General features: G+C 42.3%; 1 protein-coding gene across 2 annotated transcripts in view; it reads right to left on the bottom strand.

The window, feature by feature from the left end:
* Positions 1 to 19,187, bottom strand: part of WDR47 (WD repeat domain 47) — a 44,950-nt gene extending 25,763 nt beyond the window's left edge. For both annotated transcript variants that reach the window (XM_066623807.1, XM_066623808.1), the window contains exons 1-4: positions 18,939 to 19,187; positions 3,241 to 3,407; positions 1,341 to 1,424; positions 819 to 903 (exon numbers count right to left, since the gene is read on the bottom strand). In XM_066623807.1, the coding sequence (XP_066479904.1) occupies positions 819 to 903; positions 1,341 to 1,424; positions 3,241 to 3,398 (327 nt within the window). In that variant the 5' untranslated portion in view covers positions 3,399 to 3,407; positions 18,939 to 19,187. The remainder of the gene's footprint in view (positions 1 to 818; positions 904 to 1,340; positions 1,425 to 3,240; positions 3,408 to 18,938) is intronic.

The raw sequence follows: 19,187 nt of genomic DNA, 5'->3' as shown, positions 1-19,187 counted from the left end.
GATAGCTTTAGCACATAGCTTACATATAGGTAAATAGACCATTTCAATCACATTGCATTGTCAATACAAGTCACTACACATCCAGTGAAAAACCACTTAGCTAGAATGTCAGAAACCTTGACCCAATTCAAGCCCAAACTGAATGGAGGTTTCCTTTTCCACTACATCGTTAAATAATTTAGTTCAGTCAGAAGGAGTGCACGGTCACCAGTTATCATCATACTTATGCATTTCATTTCATTTACAGTCATTCACTCATCTTTCCTGTTCCATAGTCATTTGGTCCCTTTTCCTCAGGTCTGGAATCATCCATGTAGGCTGTAATAATAAATATGTTCTTGCACTAACTCAGCATGGTCAGGCAGACTGATTTATCTACTGGTTGCTGTTGTGAATAATCGCAGTACTTTAAATAAAAACAGTCACTGACTGTATCACTTCCATCCCATAGTCGTTTACCCTACCTTTTGCCATTTTTTCCCTTTTGTACACACAGTGATGTAGAGAACTGAGGATTTCACTTCATGCATTAATGAAGTAGACTGCAGTACATAAACCTTTTATGCTGATATAAAGTGGTCAGTCTTTAAGACTGCTATAAGATTATTTGTTTTAGCGCATAGTTTAAGAATCACAGTAGTACAATGGTCCTTACTGTAAAGACAAACCTATTTGTTGTATATTTCATATTCATACTTCAAACAAGAGATACAACTTTATCAAAAACTATTAAAAATATTGATTTGCTGTTTCCTTTTTAAAGACATTTGTACATTCTAAGTTCAGTTAGACAGTTGTGCACATAGCTAATGCCTTACATGCTGAGGCTCATCTTCTGCTGACATTGCATTGTTTACACATAAGGCTTCTAAGAACTTCTGTTTCAGTATGATATAGCGAAACCTGCATATAAGGAAAATAAAACACACAGGTGAAGGAAATAAAAATGTGTATTTAACAGAGATCTCAATTCCTGGATTTCTGAAAGATCATGTCTTAACACAACTGGTTCTTTACCAACGGTATCATCAAAATTCTCTGCTTCTTAACAGTGACAGCTTAGCCCGAGGACTGCTGTTTTGATTCTGTTTACACCATGAAATCTCACTCTGAGCTGTGATGCAATGTATTATTCTTACAGGGTACAACTAATGAGAGAATATGGTATAACTGGATACAATAAAACAGCTCTAAAATTGGTTTTAAAATTGTATGAAGGCTATGGATGCAGGCTGAATTATAGGATTTAATAAATTTCAATTCCTGTTACAGGAGAAAGAGGGTTGAATTTAATTTTTCTCACAAAGAATAAACATGCAATTGAAAGATAATTAGCTTACCTTTTCTTGTCAAATTTGTCCATACACTCAAGAGGCTGAATGAACTGAAGAACCTCATCCCACTGACCATCAAGGATCAACTGTCTTTTAAAAAAAGTGAAAGAAATATATTGAATTATGTTTGAAACAAAGTTTAACTAGCTAAATCATGCTTAGAACTTCAGCAGCTGACCACTCAGCTTTACAAAGTTAATGCTCTGGAAAGCAGTTAATGAGGTTACCTTCTCATTTAAACAGAAAATTAAAAACTTAAATCCTTGTAAATAATGTGGACTACATACTGCTCTGAGGAAAAAAACAGCAAAACGTGAATATTTGAAGAATAACAAAGACAAAACCCTCTACAGCAGTGGTTCCCAAACTTTTTAGCAGAGGGACTCACCTAAAAAAAAGTTCCACTTTATCAGCCGCTCTAAGGTTAAAATGGTGATTGGGCAGCAGTGCTCAACCCAAGTAACAGATTGTTTAACCCCTGATGCACATAGCCTAGTCTGCCCTGTCAGTTTTGTAACCCACCCAAAATGGGGTCATGACCAATTTGGGAACTGCTCGCCTATAAGGTTCTCTTGTTTTGTTATTTAATAATTTATAATAATAATAATAATAATAATTTTTAATAATGCACAAAATATGGAGAAATCACACATCTTGGTAGAAAAGCATAATAACGGAGCAATAACGACTGAAGGACAAGAGTTGCAAAGTCTTTTTGATTTAAGTAACCATTCCAGACTAATGATGAATGCCCAACTGTAAATTACATGTAATTACATTTTGCTAGCACATGTACATATACATACTCACCAAATATATTTAATCATGAAGGAAAGTAATTCCCACATGTTCCATGCATACAACTCATTTATGCTTTTTTTTTGTTAGTTTACCCTACTAGATTTGCATGAGCACTAAATACTGAATCTCAGCACTAGCAGTTCATTCTAGTTATCTGTTTCAGGTGCAAGAGCTCCAATGCATCCAAGGAGATGCTGCATTCATTGCAATAGAAGCAGCAAATTTGTACACAGGTGTTTGATTTCCATGATGAAATTAATAGGGACTCTATACACGAAGAGTTTTTTGTTTTGTTTTGAGGAAAAACTCATTTTACATCTCGCAGGATAGGCACAAAAATGCTAGCAAAGAATTAGTAGCTAGAAATAAAATGAAGTTCTAGAAATAAAATGAAGTTAAGGTAATTCAACTAGATGATGTAGATAAAGATGGAGATGGTCCTCAAAAAAATTTAAATCTCTTACAGCTGAAGAACAATCTTCAACTCAAAGCAAACTTGTGCTATGTAACTACAGCTACAATCCTCTGCAAATATATAGGGCTAAATTACACATGACATTAACTACATCACTGGCCCCAAGTGGTTTCCTTGGTGAACAGCAACTGGACTGGGAGCCACCCTAAATCAGAAATACAACTGGAAGGAATAGGACAGCATTAACCTTACTGTCTGCAGAAATCCTAGATTTCCCCCCCTCCCATTTCACAGCACATGATACTTGCACGGGGAAAAATAATTCCATTACTACTATTATAGACATAGAATTGTATTATCCAAGGAAGTTAGTAATTATCAAGTCCCACTGAAATTAATGAGACTTAGATAGTCATGACTAATATTTCTTGTTGGTTTTAATTGTGCTAATTTTCTTCTGGGAAAACCCACAGGTAAAAAAAATTATGTGTCATTTCTCACAGTCTATGCTACTTTAATAAGGTACTAGATAAAGATTGTTCAATATTTATTTAGTGCATGCACAGATGTGAAAAGAGTCAAAATATAATCATGCCCAAGACAAATCAAAGCAGTCAGATATAGACCCACATCTAAAACACTGATCAACAATCGTTCAGATAATCTTACAGCGTTCTTTGTTAGTTCTACCTTAAGAAAAGCATATCATCTGAGAACAGTCCATTAATGACTCCACTTTCTTTTTCCAGAGCCAGCATGCTGATATGAAGTTTTCTTGCATTCAAGAAATCCAGTATTAGTTTGACTATTTCAGCTTCTTTTACATTCACGGTCTCTTCTGCTGTCATTGTGATAGACTAGAAAGCACATAAAATAACTGCATTTTAATCAACTGAGCACAATGACTGGTCTTAAATAATAAACACGGATATATTAAACATATTGGGAAAAGAAGTATGCTAGAATTTGTTGGCAGGCTTAAAGTTCAAGCTGCTTAATATGGCATCAAAATAGTTCAGCCCAATTGTGCAACTATATCTACAGCTGGCTCTTCGCCTCCGCCCAGAGGGCCAAAATCAAGAAATTAGAATGTTTCACTTAGCTCCATTTCAGTTAACAGGACTTTAGTAGCATAAACAATATTTAAACAGCATTTTTAGAAGAAAATTCAATATACAAATGAGAGCAACATTTGGCTGTTCAGAAAGTGAAATTCTGCCTAACATTCTGCAAAAAATTCTCACATGATGATTTAGAACAGCCATCTTCAACCACTGTGCCGTGGCACACTGGTGTGCGGTGAGTGGTCCACAAGTGTGCCACAGGAATTTGAAGGAAGGTCATTTATTAGTCGGGCCAATGGGGGAATGTGAGCTTCCACTGGCAGCATGGTGTGCCTTGTCAATTGTCAAAAACCTGATGGTGTGCCTTGACAATTTTAATACCTTGTCAGTGTGCTGTGAGATGAAAAAGGTTGAAAATCACTGATTTAGAATGATTCTTTAGCAACAAAAATTGTTTTTATCATGGATAATCACCATGACTGAAAAGGGTACCAATCATGCAAGCTGTTATCTACATGCTACAACTACGCTTACTTTTGGTCCTTGCAAAGCCTGCAGTTAATAAATTGGTGCATAAACATTACTTTGCACAGATTTCATGAATTATGGCATTTCTTATGTTCTATTGCCCACCCAAAGATCAAGAAAGTAAACCACCAGGCACGAACAAGAGAATAAGAAAGGGCATTTTCAGCATCTGCTGTACTTTTATAATAAATACTTGCTTTCCCCAGTTTAAGACTTTCATCAGAATGCACATCTTCCCATAAGCTGCATGTAAACCTTTGGTATGCACTCCAACTTATTTGAATTAAGAACTCTGGAGGAGGGAATAGTGATTATGACATAGCCTGTCTTTCAAATATTTAAACATGTAGATACTGTTCACATATTTGATACTTGCCTCATGGTGGGATCCACTGAACACTTCAATGGATCGCTAGATAATCATTTTGCCACACCTCTCTTTAGTAAGTAACAGGATGATGTAGACAATGAGCCAGAACTGGGAACTCGACTGGGACTCGAGTCACGAAAATACATGATTTTGGGTGACTTGTTGACTTGTGAGTTGTATTCATGCACGACTCTGAAAAACACTCGAGTCAGGTTCCCCCTGACTCGGCACTTGCCCCCACGTTTGCATGCTTGAGTCCACCTGTGCCTGGGTGTGCTTGTTTACTGTTCTCACGGTGTGAAAAACCTTGTGGGGCCAGCATTCTGATCAAGCGAGCAGCAGAAAAGTTCCAGCCAGGAGGCAGGGAAGTGTAAATGCTTTTCTTGCAATGCATGGGGGAAGGCGGGACTGGGCTCTCTTTTCCTGACTCTGATAGGAAGGAAGGATCATTGGATAAAGGAGGGGCATTCTGATATTTTCATTGGCTGAGGAAGGGCAGGAAGAGGAGCCAAGGGGGGTTCTTGCCTTACATTTGACATAAGAAGCCCAGGGAGGGGGAGGAGAAAAGGGGAGGAGATCATAGTGATCACACTTTGTACCACATAGCTGGTGGGAAGGGAAAAGCTTCACTGAATGACTGGCTACAGTGGGACTACTTCTGAGTAGGGCTGCAAAGGATTGGGTCATCATGGTAAGCCTTGCAGCTGCTGCACGTGACTCCTCCCTCTTGCAGCTTCTGTCCTGGCTTTCACATAGTCCCTCCTACCCCCTTCTGCCCTGTTTACAGATGGGATGGGGTTCCAGGGGAATAGTTAAAGAGAACTCCAACACACACATGCCCTGGCAGCAGCCCTGTTCTTTTCCGTAGCAGGCTTTTTAAAGGAGGAGGGCAACTCAACTAGAGTCTTTTAAAGTCACTAAAGGGTGACTCAGCGACTCAGACGGTGTCCCCGTTACGATTATTTTTCAAGTCAAGTCGTAGGGGAGCTGTGACTCTAGACTTGACTTGAATCAAGCCCTGCTGGATTTTCCTATCCCTGCAATGAGCTCACTAAGCAACAGATTCCATGATGATTACCATGACAATTTAGAATCTGGTAAGTGGTTGTCTTTATCAACTAATATTAAATCTACATTTGAAGAGTTTTAGCTATTGAAGTCCTAAAGAATAAACCTTCAAATTAATTATTTGAAAGTTTATAGGAAACTGGGAATAAATGTGGGAAGTTCAACTACCGACAGGTTCAAAACTTGTTCTGTAAAACACTCAGATTTCTTTCTGCTTAGTTTTGCCATCATAAGGATCATCTTTGCATATAAAATACAATTAGCAGCCAGTTCCCACTATACATATACACAGAAAAATAGACACATGCATTTTTCCATTGTTAGGAATATATGATTTCCTATATAGAAGTTATATCTGTGCAGGAAACATGTTTTGTGTAGAGCCCCAAGCATGTTTGTAACAAATTATTATTATTATTACATCTGAAGAGGTAGTCCATATGGAAGCATCACCCTATAGAATAAATGTCTGTAAACTGATATTAAGAGCTGTCATGACCAGCATGGAGATTTCATTTTTGGCATTCATACAACTATTCCACTTCACTGTTTATTTTCCCCATGGGTATGAGGTTTCCTCATTTAAAATGGCATGCTTAGCACAGCAAACATACTATTAACACACACAATACAGAGTCCCGTACGTTTGTAATCATAAATCTTTTTATTAAGACTTGTTTGAAATGAATCCTGAAGCCAAACACTACACACCATTACTTCTGGGGTCATCAATCCTCTCCCCATAGATATGATCCAGACTTTCTGCAGATCAGTGAATCAATTCAGCAGGATATTAACTACGAGCTTTAACTCGTAGCTTTAAATCCCTTTGGTGTTAGTAAAGTTTGACTGGGCTCAGCACTTTGGAAACTCAAGGTCAAGAGTAATAGCTCACATACTGTTAATTGGAGATTACCTGCTTGTCACCTATGAACAAATTCAACTGTTATAAAAATTTTTCATTAAACTAGAAGAAATAAAAATAAAGCTACAACTAAGGACAATAACACGGAACAATCAGCCCCCCATCCAGATATGAAGAGACACAAAGGGATGCTTCTAAGCTAGTCATTTGATCTGAAATTGACATCATTTGCTCCCTTGCTTATCACAGAAAATCCAGATAATGTGGTTGCCAAACCATTACATTATTGTATTTTCAAAACTATCCTCTCAATTTTTTAAATATTTTGTTCATGGCAATGTTTCAGACTTTGAAATCAACCACAGCATGTGAACTGCTAATGTGCTATTGAGGTATCTGGTCTGAAGAGTGATCTATGAGTTAGATGCAACAAGGTAGGTGAAAAACTGATATTTTGCATGGTTCACCTTGCATCTCTCAATTGTACAGTATTGGTATAACATGTCCAGCTATGCAATAGCAACAGTTTTCCTTTTTTTACATACGAAGAACTTAAAGAGAGCAATTGGTGACATTGCTGTGATTGCAAAACAAAAACAAAAACAAAAACAAAAAAGTCAATTTATCCAGAGAGAATAATTCAGAGGGCCATTTTCAAATAATGTCTGGAGAAGCAGGAGCCACTTTAAACCACACCAAACATAAAGATTTTTGCTGCAATCAAAAACAGGGAAAAACAGGGACCTTAAGCCTGCAGAGTGGGCAAAATTGAAAAGGGAAACAAATGAGGGGCAGGTGGGGGTGAAGGGAGAGGAGGGAAGTGAGGGGGCAGAGGGAAGCAGCCCGCCCTCCCAACACACAGGGGCTCAGAAAAAGCCTCTGTTTTCTTTAAAGTGACATGCAGCTTCAGCGCCACTCTCCAGGCTGCCTGGCTCAGTGCTGCGTGCCCACAGAGATGGCGCTGTGTGCCCCCTCTGGCATGCGTGCCATAGGTCCGCCACCACTGAATTAGAGCAAGTTTCAGGGATAAGGATTCAGTTCCTTTGGGAAGCACAGAGATTTCAGTATGTTGGTTAATGCATCCCATTCTAGTGGTATCCTAGTACTTATACATTTTATTCATCTATTTACATTTTAAAGTTTGTCCTTTTAGAGTTTCTGTAGCTTGGCCTTCAGAAGCAGATTTCATAAGAAGTACGAGGAGAGAGGGATAAGAAAGATGAAAGCAGGAGAAGAGATGCTAAAGAAAACGAAAAAATAATTAAAGGCTCAGTTGTGGCTCAAACCCTGACTAGGGTGTCATATTTGCTAAGAACACACACTCAACCTGAATTGAAATGGCTCCAGTTCAGAGTCACATTTTAAGACACGTTCATATTCACATTTTAAGGACAGAATGAGAATCATTACATATTCTAGAGGATCCAGTGACTGACACACTCATCAATATGGTCTCTTGGCTGACAAATACAAAGGTGGGGGGAGAAGCTGGCCCCCAGAAAACCTTAGTCAAAAAATACATAACTGTATAATGTTTCATGAAGGGGAAACCACAAAGATGCTAGACAAGTGCAATATCTTTTCCTGTTAAAGACAGCTGCTCACATTTCATGATAATGGCTTCAATTCTCATTTAGCAGTTGGGACAGACATTCGATCCTTGGAGATATTCCCTATACAGTACGAGAATCTCAAAGGGACTAAACTGACTGACACTCCTAAGCACAAAAGGTAAATACAGTAATCTAAGCAGCCTTTTAAATCTCTCCCCACCTTGAGCCCCACTAAAACCCAGCTTTTCTTTTTGTTTCTAAATGATATATTAAAGTAAATATAAATACTTTATAGAAAGGACTTTTATGTTCATGTGCCTTCTAAGTTTTTTATAATTATACTACAGCTTTAGGCTATATGAAATATGGTCCCAATCTTTAGTGTTACAAGTTAAAGAAGTGCAGGTAACAAGCCTTACAAAACAATATTAGTAATTTTACTATTAAATGTTTATATATGCTGTTGATACAGAAACCAACATGATACACAATATGTTGCCTAGGAACATATTACACTAAGCAATGGTATTAATGACAGCATCAACAGAATGTCAAGAGTTGTATATTTTCCCTAAGAAGAAATTTCAGAATATGCAGCTTTTCTCACCCTTGTATAATTTGTCACCTGCTAGAATTGCTCCTTCTACACAACAGTTCAAAATACAGGATCCCTGTTCTCTTTTACATTGGGTCTTCTGGGGTAAGAATTTTATAAGACTAGCTCAGTGGCAACCCTAGTCTAGGATAGTTACCTGTTATCTTTACAGAGAAGGTATAACCATCAGTTCTAGAAACGAGAATGTATAGATACAGGTATATATTTAGAATACAATGGCTACTTTAAGCCCATCACACATGATACACAATTGTGGAGAACTAGTTGCAAATTGCATCCAGCCACATGGATAAGGTGAGTTTACCACATTCCTATAACACTAACATCTCCCACACTGAAACAGCTGAGGGAAGTCATCCAAGGTTTTGTGACTGAGTGTCACCAATATACAATTGAAACAGCTCTCTGCCTCATTTTCATCTCCAGCTGCAGAGGTTCTGTGAAGGTTCTCAACCATTGTCTGGAGTCAGTAACACCAGAACCAGTGGACATCCACGAAAGCTAAGTGTTGGGAGAGTTAGGACAGATAAAATATTTCTTTACCCAGCATGTAATTAGTCTGTGGAACTCCTTACCACAGGAAGTATCTTTCCTAGATGCCTTTAAGAGGGGATTGAACAAATTTTTGGAGGAAAAGTTCATCACGGGTTACAAGTCATGGTAGGTATGTACAAGTTCCTGGTTTTAGAGGTTTGCCTCTGATTGCCAGATGCAGGGGAGGGCACCAGGATGCAGGTTGTGTCTGTTGTGTACTCCCTGGGGCATTTAGTGGGCCACTGTGAGATACAGGAAGCTGGACTAGATGGGCCTTTGGCCTGATCCAGTGGGGCTCTTCTTATGTTCAGTAATGGCCTGGTAAAGACTAAAATTGAATCAAGACAGAAGTGCTATTAGTTAGGAGATCTGTTACTGAGGAATTGCTTTGTCAACCTATTTTGAAAGGGATTACATTCCTCTTGAAAGATCAAGAGCACCGCTGGGGGATGGTCCTGGACCCAACACTGAACTAAAATGCCCAGGTGATGGTTGTGGTCTGGTGTGCCTTTAGCCAGCCTAAACTGGTACACTAGTCTAACTGCATCCTTCCTTGGATTAGTCAGACTTAGCTAGTATGCCACCCATGCACTGGTGACATCAAAACTGGATTACAGTAGCATGTTCAGTATGGAGTTGCTTGCAGAAACCTCAACAAAATATAGCTGCCAGATTACTAGAAGACACCAGGGATTGTGACCATATCACGCTCTTGTTGCATACCAACCTTGACTGCTTATAAGTTCCTGGACACAATTCAAAAAGTGCTAGTAATGACTTATTACTTGAAGGAGTCTCTATATTTGAATCTGCCCACAAACTTAGGAAGGCTCTGTTGTGAGTGCTGCCACCACTGGAGATATGCTTGGTGGGAACTCATGACAGGGTTTTCCCTGTTGTGGCAACCAGCCTATGGCATTCTCTTCCAGTTGGTATCAGGGCTGCCACCTCCTTTCTGATATTTCAAAGGGATGTTAAAACTTTTGTTTCACCAAATCTATAATTGATTCAGGTCAGGGTTTCTCAAACTATGGGTCATGACCACTTGGTGGGTTGCAGCTGATTGTTGGTGGTTCACACAGCTGAAACTGACAAGATGGTAACTGAAAAGGAAAATGCAGGGAGCCCTATGGAAAGTAAAACTGAGTAACATGGCGCGATTACGTGCCTTGATCCATTGCAAAGAGGAATCTAAGGCCCCTGGACTGATCCTGAGCTGATAAATGCAGTCACCAAAAAAGCAGTCACCAAAAAACACCGAAAAGGAAGTCTCCACGTTGCTGAAATGGTCCAATGGAAAGGCAGAAGCCAATACGGTTGGTTCTAGCGGCATCGCAGGAGTTGCCAGAATGTGACTGTGTTCAGCCATGAACTGCTTCAGGGACTCCGGTTCTGGATTTTGCCTTGAGGTTGACTCCTGAAGCCTTTTCCATAACTGGATGTAGCCACAAGGCAGTGGAGGTTTGGGATCAGAGTTTTCGTTCTCTCAGATGAGCTGCCTTCCCAGGCTAACGAGTCCCATCTACCCGGTGGCTGTTTAGTTGCCTCTTACACCAAGTACAGCCAAACTGAGGGCCTATTCTTATCCTCCAGCCAACATAGCCAAAAGCACACACTTAAACGGACCCCCATTCCCCCACCCCACAAGCACAACTCTGGTTGTGTTTGGTCAACTGGGCTAGAAGCTCTCGGGATCAGAGGCTGGCCGCGGGTTGGATAGAGGCTCGCTGCAGGCCGCATCTGGTCCCCGGGCCGGGGTTTGGAGAGCCCCGCTTTATTATAAAGCTTTGTAAGCCACTGTGGGCATTTGCTTTGGCATGGGAAGGGCAGGATATATATAAACAAATAAATAACAAAAAGTTTGACAACCAGTTAGGTTGTTTTCTACTCCATATACATTTTAGTTTGGTCTTGATTGTTATAATGGTGGCTCTGTCATCTCCATTAATTTGGATTGCCATTTGTTGACTTTTTGGAGCCTCATTTCCAGTGTGATGTGCTGCACTGTGCCTTATTGGTGTATGGATTTATTGTTCTTAACCAAGCCACTTTGAGCTTTCCTATTAGGTCAGAAATGGTGGAATGCATTCTAAATAAATAACAGATAACATGTGGTAAAATTCAGCTCATCCATTTGACCAAATGCTATCAACAATGCCAAAGCTGTGCCAAATTCACAGATTGTGCCCCCCCCCCCCGCAACTGAAAGTGCTTATTTAAGCTATCACAACAGCATTCACTTAGAATGGCATGGCTTTTAGGAGCTCTGTAGTGTGGCTCATTGTTTTAACTAACCTAGTACTATTAATTCTTCAAGCACATTTACCCCCTAGTACAGGGTTTTTCAAACTGGGGCGTCACGACACCCCAGCCTGTGAGCCCTGGCCTCTGCCCCCTTAAGGGGCGGGGGGCAGCCTGGAGGCAGGGAGGAGGCAGCGGTGTGATCCCCAGGATCACACCGCCCAGGGAGGCTGCAGGGACTTGGGTGCACTTACCCAAGCCTCCTGCAGCCTCCCCAGGCTGCAGGCCGGCCGGTGCAACCTGCAGCAGGGCTCCCCACAGCAGTGAAAGTAAATGCGGAGCAATCACGCTCATGATCGCTCCACATTTACTTTCACTGCTGCGAGGAGCCCTACTGCAGGTCACGCCGGCCTCCCAGCAGCCTGGGGAGGCTGCAGGAGGCTTAGGTAAGTGCTGCTGCCTTCCCCCTGCTGCCCCCCCCACCCACGCAAGTACTGAGAACCACTGGGTTATTCAGTGATCTTTAGGCTTTAAAACACACACACCGCAAACCAGTTAAGAGGCACAATGGAAAAAGAGATTTTCCAGAACAATGTAAATATATTCCTAGTACAATTTTATAGAAGAGAGACTGAACATATAGCATCTACTCAACATCTTCTGCAATGGATGGGATGCTGGTGCCAGAGCTTGTTTCAGTTCAGACAGAAAGCAGGAAAGGATGCACAGGATTTGCTTGTTTGTTTGTTTTTATTCAAATTCAATGATGGCATAATCAGTGCAATGCATTGGCTCAGGTCATAATAAACCATTGTATCATGAATCATATTTGATCTCAGCCATTAATTCACCAGGTTCCACTTTTTACAGTCACTTCTCCCCCTTCTATGGGGATAAGTGTACTAGTCTACCCTATAAGGTTGTTATATGAATCATTGAGATGAGGATTATTGATATAGTTGAGATTATTGAGATTAATATTTAGGCATTTGAGAGACCTGAAGCACTTTATCGCTTCATTGGACAGATGTTAATTTTGGGGGGCAGAATTTTTTCTTTTTATTATTGTACAACACAACCTACAGCAGAAGTAGGAGCCTCACTCCCTAATCGTCCCATAGATTCTCCAGGAACAGGGGCAACTCCACGATGTCCATAAGTATCCTATCAAATCATTCTTGGGATTGAGGAGAAATACAAATCCCCCTCCTTGGACCTTCGGTAGAATGGTCATCCGATGTTCCAGCCAAGAGGCAACTGCAGCGTGTGTGGTTCCCCCAACCAAGGGCTTTAAGAGCTTGCAGAGGATGTGCTCTGCGCTAAACAGGAAAACCTCTTCTAGAGAAGAGGAGGAGGAGCAGCAGCAGAGAGTGGCAGGGGCGAGCAAAGAGATAAAAGGTGGGCAAACAGCACTTCGTCCCTCCTCTGGGGTCTCCCCCTCTTTCTCTATGTGTCTTTCCTTTCTGGCCCCCCGAGATGTCTCCTTATCCACACAAGAGGAAGGGCTGCACCCGAAGTGGTTGTTGTGTGGGTAGGAATCCCCCTCTTCTCACCGTGATCCTTCGCAGGGCTCTGGTTAGAGGGAGGCTGCTGCTGCCTGCCAGTGGGGATCTGTTGGGTGCCACTGGCCCAGGGAGAAAAGGCTCTTGGGTGGGTGCTGTCCTTCCCCGCCCCTGGGAGTCACCAGTCAGGACGATCGTAGTCCGGCCCCCCGGACTGTGGCCCCCCCTTTGTCGCCCTCTTCTGCCAGAGTCCCTATCACAGGCATGAAAGAGGAGGCCCTTCGGATTCACTGCTTCGCGTGCAGACCTTGGGGAAGCAGCAAAACAGCGCGATGACCGGTTCATTCTTGGAGGGGGGACTACAAGTAGGTGCCGCTGATCACCGCCTCGGCCCTCCCGCAAAAGCACTGACACCTCTGGTGTAATCTCCATCACAATTTCATTTCCTCCCTTGCAGCCTTGGCCAGCTCCGCAGAGGGGCAGGCTGACCTGCCCGCTTCATGCCACTGCAGAGGAGGGGAGAAAGGGAAGGAACGAAGCCAGAAGAGGAGATCCAGAACGTCCCCATCCCAGAATCAGCCAGAGTCGCAAGGAGGGTACTAAGCAGTGCTTCCCAAACTTAGAGTGTCATTTTTAAAAACAGTGGGTCCCAGTGCTCAATCAGGACCCACCTTCAAGACTTTTAAAAAGGAGAGCGAGAAAGAAATTTATTTATTTATTTATTTATAACCAGGAAAAAAAAAACCCTGAGACATTTATCTCCCTCTATTTACACATGCTTGCAAACTGCAGGGACTGAGCTCTTTGCAGGGTAATTAGCAGCTTCAGTATCTGATTTTGGTATAGCCTCAGGGCTTGAGGAAATTAAAGCCCAACCCTATCTACTTAGAAGTCCCATTATAGTAAACGGGGCTCACTCCCAGGAAAGTGTGGATAGGACTGCAACCTTAGGTATCTGATCTTTTCATCACTCTTTGGCAATCCATCAAAAATCAGGTGGTTTCCAAAAAAACCATTGGGTCCCCACTCACAATTTGGGAACCACTGCAGAGCCAAGAGGCAGAAAGTGCTGCTAATACTATCCCTCAAGTCATCATCTGTTCATCTTCCGGGTGGCACCAGTCTCTCCCTTTCACGTAGGCTCCAACACAATCCCAGGTGATACTCTGTTTCTTTTATGTCCAGCCTCTTGTGCTATGATCCTCCAAAGTGCACTTCCTTCTTTGAGACCAGTCATTGGGTTGCAATGGGACCGACCTCCCCAAGCAGATCGCCTGGTCTGAGCAGTTGCGAAGGGAAGATGAACATGAAGGCCTGACTTCCTTTTAAGAGAAAAGGGCTAAGGTGGGGAACCATAAGTCTAAAGCTGAGGAAGACTTGAAATGTGCCTTTAAAGACGTGCTGGGGCTGAAAAGCGGGATATAAATGTTTAACTCAATCAATCAATCACTCAATCATATCAATTGAGGGAACAATACAACTAGAAATTCGCCTGAGCAAACTGCATTGAAATGAACAGCAAATTCCAAACCAAGGGTTTAGTACCATGTGGCTTGAACTGGAAGAATTACAGGTTCATATTTAAGGAAAAGCTATAAGAAAGTTCTGCCTCAAACCAAGGGGTTGTCTAAATATTTTTCGGTTCCTTCTAAATCTTTGATGAACAGTCAAAAACATTCTGACAAATTATAATTATAACTGAAGTGTTCACAAAGAAATTGTAATCCTCTTTAGTTTTTAAATGAAACTATCACTTTAACCTTGTCCCGAACTGGAGACAACCTTTTCAACTCTGGACTGGTTAAAAACAATTATCTTTTAATTATTTATCTTCCCAAATTAACATGCATATACTTTTAATATTCAGTAACTATAGTATTCTATTCTTCATTAAACCATATCCTGACTGTGCACATTTCTGCAATACCCAAATGCTGACTGGCAACTTGGAATTTAGACACTGTTTTATTATTCCTTCTTCAGCTTCTTTTCATGTAACCTAATAGCTGATTAATCAAAGAAGAAGTGTTTGTACCAGGGGTAGCAAAATGGATATTAAGGCAGTACCTTGGTTTTAAAAGGAAAATATATAGATACAGCATATTTACATGATGTACACATGTTCACTGTTATTAAAATATGAGAGTATTTCTGAAGCTCAATATGCAAGCATCTTTAATGCTTTTATGACTGATTAAAAAAACTTTCTCCCTCTTATAACAAACAGCCATGTCCTTTATTCTGCCATTAAACTGCATGTAGATTTTGAATAATTATTCTACACATAAATATATCCTGAAAGTACAGGGGAAGACCTACTGCTTTACTATGCTTAGTCACAAACCAAATTAAGCACTTTTATATCCTATGAGTTTCATGAGACAGCTGCACATATGTCCATTGGAATAAAGAAGTAGCAGAAATGTGTTGCTTATCTAAATCACGACAAGAAAATTATGGAAGTCAGATACAAAAGAGCACACATAGTATGCAATCCTATGCATACTTACCTGGGGAATAAGTTCAATACATTCAAGTAGACAGGCATAGGATTGCACTGGCACTTTCAATCTTATAGTTTGGGTAAAAGGAAAAAATTCCATTTTATTCCAACAATCAAAACCTTCTGTTACCCACCACTAGTCAATATATATGACTAAGCATTCGTAGAGCAAATGCTTCATATGAGCTGTTGTCACCTCCCGGTCTACAGCTGTACTCAGTTAGGCTGATCAAAAGGAAGCATACCAAAAGATATGCATCCTTAGACAATCTCTTCTGGAGTCGTAAGGAAGTACAAAATTACTATACTCTTTATACCAGAAATAAATTCTTGCTACATTTCCATTAACACATCTTTTCATGTTTCACTAAGCTTTAGTATAGGGGTGTCAAACATACGGCCTGTGGAAGCTATTTATCCTTCCCACACAATGATTGGGTTCTCCCAGTACCTCCACCTTCTCCACCTCTCAGCTGCCCTTGAGGAAGTGACGTCTTGGCAGAAGCAGCACTACTGAAAGCGTGCAAGTGTGTGAAGGAGGAGGAAGACTAAAAAGCAGCTCTGCCCTCAGCTCCCACAATCTCTGTGGACCCGCTCCTTTCCCTCCCACATTGCCCACTGCTGATGGCTATGTGACTCTTGTGCAGGCTAACACTCTACTGTGTGCATTGTTTACTGAAAAGTTAAATTCCCCCAATGGGATTGCGAGCCAATGGGATTGGCTGGCAAGCAAATGAAGCTTGGAGGCATACAGCAGCTGGAGAGGTTCTGCCTATGCATTCAGAATTAGGACTCCTCCGGTTCCATTCCAGAAAGGCAACTGTGTAAGTTGCCTGCTACAGAAACAAGGAGGTTGGCTGCACCTCAAAAACTGGAGGAATAAGCCTACAGATGCCAGAATAAAATCCACTTCATTGAATTCTCTCTTCTTCTCTCCTCATGGTGCATAGGTCTACTCGCTGAGGAGTGGGTGGGTTGCTACACCATGTCAACACAAGGGAGACAGTGAGAGAATTAAACAAAAGCGAAACAATGCAAAAAAAATGTATTGACAAAGGTAATTGCTTTTTGTAGAGAGCTGGCCACTCTTCTAGTCATTGTCTCGTTATACAAATATGATGTACAAAACAGGCCCACACCAGGTACCATGAATCCTATTAAACCTGCTGTATGAAATGAGTTTGACATCCCTGCTTCAGTTGATCTGCCTTAGCAATACAGATTGCAGGGAATCTACAGTCAGAAGAAGTGTAAGAATACAGTTGCCCAATTATTACTGACTCCTTAAAAACTGGTCCTGGCTTTTCTCTTCCTCTGAGGACTACTGCTGCTTGAGATACCAGGCACCACATCCATAAACTGATGGAATTCAGATGATATGATTTCTGGTCAGGCTTGAGGTTTGGCACCTTTCAGTTAAACTCTGTTTTGGTTGGATGGTGGAGAAGACACAAAACCTTTCCTCTCTAGTGGTACACTCTATTCTGTTTCTCCCTCCTTTAAAATTGGTTCCTAGAAAATCTGGATGGTTGCCTTATAACAGGAATCCCTTGCACCCCTAAACAGGAAGAACACACACAAGTTTGACAGGAAAAGAGGGATGCACAACAATTGACTAACAGGGATAATGGAGAGCTAGGATCTTTGCATCCCTATGGACAGCTAGGTTACCACCAACATATATCCCATTCATATCTATTATGGTAGTCCTTCTAATGCCAACATGAATGTTGTTCATGCTCACATGGGCTTACAGGCTCTCCTCTCATTGGTTTTTACGACCATTTACAATACTACAATTTATTTAGATGAGCAAAACAGAACAGATGAAGATGGTGAGAACCAAAGTTGGGCGATTACTTAACACTCCATACTATTAATTTGGGTGGAGATGAAATAAAAACTTATCTCAAAAGATTACCATCAAAAAATCAGCATGAGTCACTGACACAATACTCAAATCAGCATGCTTTGTTTATTTAGCCTCTCCCACATGAGATCTGCTGCCATTAAGGTCTGCAAACCTGAATACACCATTGACACTGTACTCCAGAAAAGTCAGGACATAAATCCTTATGTTCATGGCATCCTTCAAACTAAGGCTGCCAACACATTGAACTGAACAAAGAACACAGCGTTCTATTACTGTTGCAAGCTATTATACAGAGTCACTGCAACATCTGCAACCGCCTGCTGCAGATACACTGTCAAGTTCAAATTTTTATTCAGAACATATCTATAACAACTGTCAGTCCTTGTTTGTAGTTTTGCAAAATTGCCACTAAACATACTTTGAACGCATGTCTGCACATGCACACTTCTTTCACCGCAGCTCAGCTGACTGAACAAAGGACTGCTATAGTATGTTACGGAACGGAATACTTGAATCTCTATTAAGCGATGCTGTGTTCTTCTAAAACATTGGAAGAGGTACCCTGAGATGACACAGTAGGGCCATTCTTTGCAACCAAATGATTAGCCCATAAAGGCTTTTAGAATGAAAAAACTGTATACGGTAAGCATTATTACAATCCTTTCTGAGAATTAAACACCCTGAGAGGAGGTCATGTTCATGCTAAATCTGGTGGTTTTATTTCTTCCCCCTCCCCACTCCACAGTGACACTGCAAAGCTGTTCCAGGAGTCTTGTCTGTCAAACCTGAAAGTACAACAGAGGGAGAGTATCTTTTATGCTGCCAGCTTAGGCACATATGCTAATTAAGGGAAGCAAGGCTGGCAGCAGGTGCTTAAACATTCTGGGAGCTCTGCCCTGCCAACGCTGCAGTAACAAAGGGAAAAAGAGGAGACGTTCTCCAGAATGTAGGTTAGAGGAAGGCAGCACCTTTCACAGCAAACAAGTTCAGTAACAGACCCAGTCTTTGCAACTGCAAGACTGGAGAAGGAAGGGAGAGGGGGCCAAAGAAGGTGCAAGCATTCAAGAGACAGGTGTGTGTGTGGGGGGGGGGGGGAATCCTCTGGCCAAGTCAGCATCTTGGCAGCAAAGATGGTGTCATCTCCTTCCCTGGGATGCAATTCTACTCACACTTTCCTGGGAATAAGTCCCATTGGCTATAATGGGACTTACTTCTGAGTAGACATGCACAGGATTGGGCTCTCTGGCTGCAACCCTATCCACGCTTTCCTGGGAGTAAGCCCCATAGGCTATAACGGTCCATACTTCTGAGTAGACATACACAGGATTAGCTCTAAGGCTGCCATCCTATCCACACTTACCTAGGAGTAAGCCCCACTGACTGTAAAGGGACTTACTTCTGAGTAGACAGGCACAGGCTCGGGCTCTGGAACGCCCGCCAAGCGCGCAGCCTCCTCCTCCAGCAGCAGCGCCGGCCGCAACCTGCGCCCGCCGAAGGACCCCCGGCCTCTCCTCCCAGGCCCTCGGGCGGTCCTTGAGACGCGCCCCGGTCCTCCCCGACTTCGCTCCACACCCCCGCCAGGCGAAGCGGAGGGACCCGACGAGCCGCGCCGCCGCCGCCGCCCTGCTCGGCTCGGCTCCCGCAGACGCGACGAGGCAGAACGAGACTCACCTCCGAGCGGGGCGCCCCGCAGCAAGGGCGGCTTCCAGGGGACGAGGGGGGGGGCGAGCACAAGATGGCGGCAGCGCCTCGCACCGCGGGGGGGAAGAAGCCCGCGCTGGTTCCCTCCGCAGCAGCGCAGCCGGCCCGGCCCGAGCCCTCCCTGCGCTTTCTGCTCTCCGAGGCGGCGGCGGCGCCCTGACTGCGGTTGTCAGGCGGCTTCGCCAATCGCTGCCCAGCAGAGCTGCTGCTGCCGCTGCT

The sequence above is a fragment of the Tiliqua scincoides genome, chromosome 4 (genome assembly GCF_035046505.1).
Source record: "Tiliqua scincoides isolate rTilSci1 chromosome 4, rTilSci1.hap2, whole genome shotgun sequence".
Taxonomy (NCBI): domain Eukaryota; kingdom Metazoa; phylum Chordata; class Lepidosauria; order Squamata; family Scincidae; genus Tiliqua; species Tiliqua scincoides.
The sequence above is the reverse complement of the archived record's forward strand: the minus strand, read 5'-3'. Positions and strand labels throughout refer to the sequence as shown.